This window comes from Xiphias gladius, chromosome 3, assembly GCF_016859285.1.
Source record: "Xiphias gladius isolate SHS-SW01 ecotype Sanya breed wild chromosome 3, ASM1685928v1, whole genome shotgun sequence".
NCBI lineage: Eukaryota > Metazoa > Chordata > Actinopteri > Istiophoriformes > Xiphiidae > Xiphias > Xiphias gladius.
Genome location: NC_053402.1, coordinates 5,673,031 through 5,682,888, shown reverse-complemented (window position 1 = coordinate 5,682,888; position 9,858 = coordinate 5,673,031). Strand labels below are relative to the sequence as shown.

Sequence of the window (9,858 nt, the reverse complement as noted above, 5' to 3'; positions counted from 1 at the left end):
GCTTGATGGAAATGAGTGGGCAGAGATCAGAGTGCTGGAGCTTCAGGTCTCAGTTCACTAGTGGGTCCCACCAGAATCACAAGGAATCATGAAGACCTTATACTAGCGCGTGTGCATGTGTGTGTCTGTTTTTGTAGGGAGGGGTTGTGTGCAAGTGTACGATGAAAAGCTTCTCCCATTTGACTTCACATAATGTTCTTCTAATTCAAATGTCTTCAAATCTCTCTCTCTCTCTCACACTCACACATACGTTGGTTTCACTATCTCCATGGGGACACTCGTAGACCTAACACATTCCCTAGCCCATATCGCAGCAGGAATATGAATCCTAACCCCTAAATCTAATTGTAACCTGTACCCTAAAAGCAAGTCCTAACCCTCAAAAATCAGTCTGTACCCGTGGGGACCTTAATTTTTGTTCCTACGGTGACACAAGCCCCCATGGGTTAGTGCTTATTCAGGTTAAAGTCTCCACCAGGATATAAGAAATAGGACACACACACACACACGCACAAAGAACATGAGTACTACAGAGCAATCAGGATGAAGCAGAATTAGACTCCAGCACAACCATGGGACGTGGACACACACACACACACACGCACACACGCACACACACACACACACACACACACACAACACCAACAAAAACAAGAATGTAGCATCATGTTAATCAACAAGAAGAAGATGAACTGGAATCAGAATCTGGGACAAAAATATTGACAATATTATTGCCGCTGCTGCTAGCAGCTGCTTCTTTTTCCCTTATTTTTTTACTTAAAGATTCTTTGTTGGAGGGAGGAAGAGAGGTGTGGCAGGAGGGCTCAAGGAAGAGGTCTCTGGTGGGGATGATGGGAGTACTGGTCATGGTAGAGGTCTGGACTCTAGAACTGCTGGGCTAGCAGCTCACAGAGACGCCTGGACACAGAGTCCTTGCTGCAGCGCAGAGTCAGACGGTACATCTGCGGACACACATGTACACAAAGTTTCGAGAGTTTCTATTCAATCCAAGCCAAAAATATGAGAAGCCCAAAAGGCTTTAAAAAGGTTTTTAAGTCTACATTGTCCCTGCTTGTGAAACTATAAACCTTATGTTAGTGCTGTATGTCAGTGAATCATTATGTAAATGTAAAAAACTGGTGCAAACAGGAAAGCTGTCAAAGTGAAGGGTAGTCCTGTGTGAAATAAAATATATGAATAATACATGAATACTGGCTGGTGTTCCTGCATTGAAGTCCAACATTTTGGAAATAAGACCAGCATCAATACAACAGGACCTTAAACCTGATGAGACTGAATATAATGTGGGCCTGGTCTCACTCTGGTCCTGGGTCAGGTCTCGGTTACTGAGAAGCAGGTGGGCATGTGAATATCTCTACAGCATTTTCAGAATGAGAACATGATCAAACCAAATTGAAAAATGTATAAAAATTTAACAGCAATGGTTTGGTTACAGGCACCAACACTAGTCCAATGTACAACTTGGTTTCGTATTTGGAGCATGTTTAAAAATAGTCTCTGTCCAGATGTTGTGAACTGACAGTAACAGCAGTGGAAAACTGTCCACAAATAAAAAGCAGTTTTACAATTCACCTTCTACCCTCCATCTTCAGATGCACGTGATATTAAAAAATAGTTCAGAGAGGAAGAGAAGACATTTTTCATCTAGAGGCATAACATGGAAAAGACTTGTTTCTGGTTAGCTGACAGTTATTTGACTAAGTAGTATATTTACAGTAGCTTGAAATGGTGAAATTTGGCATAGACAAGCGACTGTATATTCTGCACATGAGGCTTTCAGATGTATTTATCATCTATAGTGTTTACAGACTGATGGTACTCTGAGCCATAGTGATTTATCTATTCGAGACATCTAGCAGTGACTGTTAAGTGAGCTGCGTGTTGTACCTGTGCCTGGGCATTTGGCTCCAGTCTTAACAGACAGCCAACCTGCTGGCTCTTGGTCTGGATCACTCCAGCACATACATAGTTCTCTGGGTTTGGATCGACGTTGTCTAGCAGGGCCGTTCCTAGTCCAAGTAGCTAGACACAGACACATCATCACACATGCATCACAAAGGATGAAGGATACAGTAATAGGATTTCAGACATTACTAAAAAGCAAAAGAGTAATCTTGTCTAAATCATGTACAGGATATATCATTGTTTTTTTTGCGACAAATAATCATTCAAGTACATTTTATTTACTGCACAGACAAAAATCCTTGGCTGATTGGTAAACAAAGATACAGTCAAGAATGGACATATTTGGATAGTTAAACTTTTTTTTTTTTTGTTCTTCAGGCTCTGAGCTTCAGTGCTTTCAATTTCCAATATAGTAATGTATATTACATTAAAGTGCAATGTGTCAGCTTCAATTTGAGGAGGTTTACATCAATATAGAAGGAACTGTTTGGGAGATTTAGCTCTTTAAACATATAGTGCCCAAATTTGAGGGGTTGAAAAGTAATTGGACAGATACACATGCAGTCTAACAAAATCCTCATATTTGATTTTTGTACCATCTTTTGCAGTCAATGACTGCCTGAAGTCTTCGCTGCACCCATCTTAAAATCTTGCTTGTTGTGGGGCCTTTTTGCCTTTAGTCTGGTCTCCACCAAGTGGGATGCTGTTCAGTTTGACTGTGATCAAGTGATTGACTCGGCCAGTCAAAGATATTCCACGTCTTCACCCTGAATAGCTCTGTAATTGCCTTGGCCTTATGTTTAGGATAATTGTCCTGCTGAATGATGAAATATCAGTCAATGAGTTTTGTGCATTTGAATGAATCTGAGCACACAAAATGCTTCCCTGTACCTCTGCATTCATCCCATTGCTTCCTCAGCAGTGAAATCATCAATAGACGCCAATGTGCCAGTTCCACTGGCAGCTATACATATCCAAGCCATAACAGAACCACCACGTTTGACAGCTGAGGTGGTGGTTTCGGGTCACGAGCTGTTCCTTTTCCTCAAACAATTTCCTCTTTCTATCATTCGGAGGTTGATTTTTGTTTCATCAATACATTCCACTATTTGGTGGATGACGCTCGTGATAAAACATATTGTTTGATGTCAGTTCTTGAACTTTTTAATGTCAACGACATGTGCTGTGACTAAACAAGCAGCTACTGTGCTGTGTAAAGGACATGGGGTTCCTTGGATAGACCAAATATATTCCTTGAAATCAGTACTCCAGAACAAAGTATTTTTTGCGAACTGCAGCCTGGCATTTCTGTTTTTTGAGGTTTACCAGGGGTTTGCATCTTGTGGTAAATCCTCTATGGTTATGGTCATGAAGTCTTATCTTGATCGGTGTACCTGGTTCTTTGCCATTTTCTAGTTTCCGTTTACACACTTGTTTTTTTGTTTTTTTTAAGAGTGTACCCAACTGCTGATTTTGGAAAACCAACTACCTTTTAAATATTTCTCATAGATTTTTGCTTTTTTTTTTTTAGCCTCATTATTATCTTGTTCACTTGCATGGTCACTTCTTCACTCCTCATATTGTCAGACAACTCCACCTCAGTCTAAATGGCAACTCTCAACTTTCAGTCAACTCTGAGCCACTTGTTAGCTTTTTTAGTGCATGTACTAACACTGCAATGACACAAAGCTGCCCAAGAAACATTTAGTGGTCAAGTGTCCAATTACTTTTGAACCCCTAAAATTTGGGGACTATGTGTTTATTTTCCCACACAGTTCTTTCTATGTAAACCTACTCAAATTAAAGCTGAGACATGGCACTTTAATGTAATATCCATTATTTTATTTCCAATTAAATATGCTGAAGCTCAGAGCCCCAATGACAAAAAAATGTGTAACTGTCCAAATGCTTTCGGTATTGATTATATATAGAAAGATACTAACCTGTAACATTGTCAATTACAAACAAATCCTAGGTTGTAAGCAAGAGTACTTAAGTGTTAGGTACTGTACATTCAGAAGTACACAGCCAGATCCAAAGCCTTTATTATGGAGATGGATTTGGTTGATGACATTTGATAAAAAGATGACAAAAAGTTGCTGGAGAAGCACACAGAAGAATGAGCTGTGAAATGTGGATGTACCTTAGCCTTAAGTACTTCAGTGTCCATGCTGTGGTTGGCCTTGAATATCTTTTGAGCTTCTTGCTGAGGCCTGCGGAGAGTTCACACAGGAGACTTCAGATTTACCAGGGAACCTACTATGGGTTTTTCCACAGTAGGGGCTGGGAATGGCGGCGAGCATAGAGCCAGGTTGGCACATTGTGAGAGTTTTTCCTCCAACACGTCATCAAGGTAAAGTAGTTTATCTTGATGATGGGACAGAGGTGTGACAAAGTACAGTAAGAGTCTATCGCCTGCAGCTCTTTTCATCTCACTCTGGCTGTTTTTGTTTGTTTTATTCCTCTCTACGATATTTAAAACTGATTCACTGACCACACAGAGCACAACATGTCCATATCTGCATGATTAGACCTGTTTTTATTGAAGAATAGCTCTGCTAACTCTGGGACAAACACATTGCATTTCTTATAACCAATGGAAAGCTTTTAATGTGAAGCCGTAACTATAGGAAAGTTTGGGTATGCACCAGCAGTAAGTTAACACAGCTGTGATGCGGGTGAAATCGATCAGTAAACAGTAAAGTAAGGCTGATATGTGAAAGTATAAACAGGAACACAGGAGTTTAAACTCCAAACCACAGAGGTTCAGGTAGAAGCTCCAGACAGACTTTTAAAAACAGATTTCTCTCTGGTCTCCAGCACAGACACACAGACTTACAGACAGAGGGGAGACAATCACTAGTTGTTGGTTATGGTGGGCTCTGGTACTAAACAGGACCACAGCATCAGTATTCCCCTGCTGTGAGGCTGTAGTGGAAACACGCCGTAACAGCCATGGCTTGGAACAGCTAACGCAGACCAGCCCAGGCTAATGGAAAAACCCTATAAATGCACTGACCAAACAAAGACACATAAAAACTTACACACACACTTACTGGCTAAGCTGTTTCCAGCGCTGGAAGAAGTCATGCGAGGACATCTCAGTTGGTTGGAAGAATTTGTTGATGGTGACAGGAAGCTTGAGGGTCAGGTTCTGCAGAGCTCCTCCATACCTGAACACACACACACACACACACACACACACACACACACACACAAACAGAGACAGACAGACAGACAGACAGACAGACAGACAGACAGACAGACAGACAGACAGACAGAGGGTGTACACATCTGTCTGCATTTTTTTTGCCTGTAGCTCAATTTGGACTGGACTGATTTCCTGTCTCCATAGTCCAGTGATAACTGCATTCCTAATTACCAACTGTGTTGTGGCACACTAGTTGGTCGTAATCATTTGAGTCATGTTGAGAGAAGCACCTTGTGCTTTCAAAGTGTGTTTCTGAGATACTCCTCATGAAGAGCTGTTATTCGGTTACATCAGTTCAGTGCATAGTGTGATTTGTTGACAATGGAAAACGTAGAAGCCATTTATCCATAAACATGCCAACTGTTTAACACTAACATAAGAGTAGGGCTGGTTATCCAAATTCAACACTTTGGCATCAACCAAAAAGTGTTGGTAGCACTGAGAGCGTACCAAAACTTTGTATCAAATGACCCTTTGATCAGATAGTTTCAGATTTAAATAACAGTGACTGATGTCAGACTATATTTTATTTATACAAAAGTACAGCTGCTTTTACCTTTTTTCAACTGTAGCAATTTGACCTTTTGTTGATAAATGAAAGAGTGGCTTTGTCAAAAAAAAACATGGTTTCTATTCCTCAAATTAAGGCATTGAAAAAGTGCTTAAAATTTCAAATGATAACCAGCCCTCCATAGTAGTCCTATTTGAGAATCCATACAGTGAACGAAACCTGCAGATTTTTCAAGTCAATTCATCAAACTAATTCTCACTGAGTCTGAGTCTCAATCTCTAGTTCATCACCAACTTTTTTTTGCTTGAACGAGCTCACCTGAACTTTATGTTGAGCAAGGGGGCATCAGAGAAGTCAGACAGACACTCGATATTGAGGACTTGCTGGATCTGGGCTCCACCCTCCACCAGTGGTTCCACTGGTTTGGTCTGAACGTTGAGCTGTGGCCAGTTGTCAAGGACCATCAAGACATCACACAGACTGACTTCCAAACACCTTCAGCTGTGAGCAGTGTGCACACTGCCTTGCAGACACAGTGTAGACCTGCATCCTATTACCTGCTTGTGGTTTGTTTTGTATCGTCTCTACTTTACTTCCTATGTGTATGTGTCAGGCTGCATTGAATCCATATTCTTTTTTTGAATATTTGGACGTGTATTGAGTGGGTTGTCTTATGACAAAATAAAACCAAACCAAGTTTTGCAAGTTAGGCAGCATTATGATGCTTTATAAAAGGTATTCAGGCAGTTGAGTGATAATAATCAGTCAACAATTTTGTATTCTCTGGTTGATACTACAATTGTGTAAGATACACAGCATGTTCTGTCTGGTGTTTTCTGCTGCTGATGATTTGAATTGTAGGTTCCTCTCTTAACTAGCTTTGCTATAGCAGTGAACAGTTTATATTCCTCAAGCTAAACTTCATTAATCTCATCAGGGAACTCAATCTAAGCCAAAATGCCCTGTTACAATTCAGCAAGATCAGTAAGACTAGCTTTTCTCAGATCTCTCTGAAACACCATAATGGCTCTCCATAGGAATCCAAGAATGGAGTTTACCTCACAGATGGCATCTGAGACAATGCCCAAAATGTTTAAATTATAAATGGGCATGTCACCTCTTCAGATCTGTGTTTTTCTAGCAAGATTTCTTTTCTAACTTCCACAGTTAAACAAGACAAGTTGCTGAAGGTGACCTTTCTACATTTTTCATACATACATTATGATGGTAAAGATGCACTGATTTTGAACCCAAAGAGACTGCTTTTAAATGACGGAATACCTCACTGTGTCCTATTCATCCCATTTGAATCTTTGGTGGTTTCTGAACATACTGAAACAGAAAGGATATGAGATTGCAGCTCCGCAGGACAGCTGACTGTGGTGTTGAAGCTGGCAAACTGCACTGACGTCTTGTTACCATAGAATAAGTACATTCTCCCTGAGAGAGACACACACAGTTGTTAAAAGGTCATTTCTTTTATTAAGATGGCTTGTGCTTTATGGAGTAACAGTAAAAGCCTCAAATATGACAGACCAGGGCCTGTAGCATGAAGGTGGATCACTTTTAAATGGGGTAGCTCACCATGGTAACCAAAGCAGATCAGTATGGTAACCTATGAGGCAGATCTAACCTGCTGCAGAGAAGGTTAAGTTCAGAGGATCAGATTAAAAACTGTCCACAGCCCGACTACTGACCAATTAGTTTACTGGAAAACCAGAGTTATCATTTCTTCAGGATCCCAAGAGGGGCAAAAGAGTTTTCAATAATGGGAAAAACGATTAAGATCAATAGATACTTTTATAGGTCTTTCCCTGTGTCACTCTGGTTTTGAAAAAGAACTTTTAACACTTATAGGGAAAGTTTACCATAATAAAAAAAAAACATTAATAATAATTAAAGATGCATTTTAACCGCGCAAAGTTAGTGATGATGACGACGAAAGTGACAAAGCTCCTACTCTCTTATTCCATCACTGCAGCTCACAGATTTTGTGATGATAATTGGAAATGAAATCTAAATCCAATTTGTCTGTTAAATATTTTCCAGGATTATAAATGCAACATTTCTGTCGAACACATTCATCAGACATTAACTACCTTTCTCGTCCTTTCTCCACTCCACTTTGGCAGAAGAAACACACTGATATTAAAGTAACTTTGTATGTGCATCACATACCCATTACAGTTTGTTCATCATCAGACAAAAAAGCAAAAAATACTTAATGACCCTTATAACAGAGTGCCTATCTGCACCGAAAATAGTCACATGGCAGCTATTGGGCTATTTACACCCGTATAGAACGCCCAATGGCTCCCTAAGCGCATTGTTTTTTCCGCTTTCTCTAGGAGTGTTTTTGTTAAAAAAGGGCATACAGTACAGTATAAACTGTTCCAATGCACCGTTTAATAACCACCGTAAGACCACTTTCTAGCAAAAAAACCTTAGCAAGTCAGGTTAGGTAGTATAAAGAGTGACTGTCTGCGTAGGGAAAAGGATGTGGTGGATGAATGGGTCAGGCACAGGACTTTCACTCAGGAGACAGGTGCTCCTGTATGAATGGGTCAAGCACAGAATTTTCACCCAGGAGACGGGCTTGACTCTCGTGTGAAGTCAAAAGTTGATATTTTCTGATTTTTTTGACTTTGTTATTATCTTCAGTTTTTTTTTCAATTATATATAGTTTTCAGTCACAGTTTCATTAGGTTTTAGCAACAAAACTACTTTGTCAGGATTAGTAAATGATTAATTGTTTGGGTTAAAATATAACCTTTCACAACGTAAATCATGTGTTAGAAGGCCTTTCTGCCAGAACTTCTCCCATTTGACTCACTGAAGTAGTCCAGAAGAGCCTAAAACCTGAGTGTACATAGCCATATTGGCTATCTTCCCTGCGTGCAAATATACTGTTTGTTTGCTACAGACGCCTGGGTTGCTTGTCTCTGCCATGCTACATACACCTGGATATAAATAGCCACACCTGCTATCCACCCTGGGTGCAAATACCATTTTTGGTTATGGACACCTGGGCGCAAAAAGCATCAGCACCCTTGTAAGAATTCCTACATTTATTGACAATATATCCTTAGCCTACCTTCAGTAATTATTGACACTGTTTCTACAGCTTCTTATTCTATTATAGTTTAGTGATCGTATTCTTTACATTTAACCGTATTGAATATCACTTTCTACTGTTGCTATAACTGAGGTTACCTACAGGTATCACCGTTTCATCTTATATCATATGAATTAGTACCCAACCGATACTGAATTTTTGGGGCCAGTGCCCATACCAATTTAAGGGAGTAAAAAAACTCTTAGGTGGATATATCGGCCGTTATATGTATGCACCCACACAAACAATACTACACAAAGAGACACACACACACAGATACATCCATCCATCCATACATACATATATCCATCCATATATACATACATATATAAATAAATATATATATATCCATCCATATACACATATACACATACACATACATATACACATATATATACATATACACATACACATATATATACATATATACATATACACATATATACACATACATATATACATATACACATATATATATATATATACATATACATACACATATATATATATACATATACATACACATATACACACATACATATACATACACATATATACATACACATATATACACATACATATACATACACATACATATACATATACATACACATACATACATATATACATATATACATATACACATATACATATACACATATACATACATATACATATACACATATACATATACATATACACATATACATACATACATATACATACATACATATACATACATACATATACATACATACACATACACATACACACATATATACATACATACATACATATACATACATACATATACATATACATACATACATATACACATACACATACATACATACATATACATACACATACATACATACATACATACATATACATACATACATATACACATACATACATATATACATACATACATACATATACATACACATACATATATACATATACATACATACATATACATACACACATACATACACATACACATATACATACATATACATACATACATATACATACACATACATACATACATACATACACATACATACATATACATACACATACACATACATA

General features: G+C 38.6%; 1 protein-coding gene across 1 annotated transcript in view; it reads right to left on the bottom strand.

The window, feature by feature from the left end:
• Positions 1 to 589: 589 nt before the first annotated feature.
• Positions 590 to 9,858, bottom strand: part of ap2a1 (adaptor related protein complex 2 subunit alpha 1) — a 26,986-nt gene continuing 17,717 nt past the window's right edge. Inside the window, exons 15-20 of the mRNA XM_040116843.1 lie at positions 6,999 to 7,088; positions 5,967 to 6,090; positions 4,983 to 5,099; positions 4,070 to 4,139; positions 1,909 to 2,043; positions 590 to 962 (exon numbers count right to left, since the gene is read on the bottom strand). Of these exons, the coding sequence (XP_039972777.1) occupies positions 885 to 962; positions 1,909 to 2,043; positions 4,070 to 4,139; positions 4,983 to 5,099; positions 5,967 to 6,090; positions 6,999 to 7,088 (614 nt within the window). The 3' untranslated portion in view covers positions 590 to 884. The remainder of the gene's footprint in view (positions 963 to 1,908; positions 2,044 to 4,069; positions 4,140 to 4,982; positions 5,100 to 5,966; positions 6,091 to 6,998; positions 7,089 to 9,858) is intronic.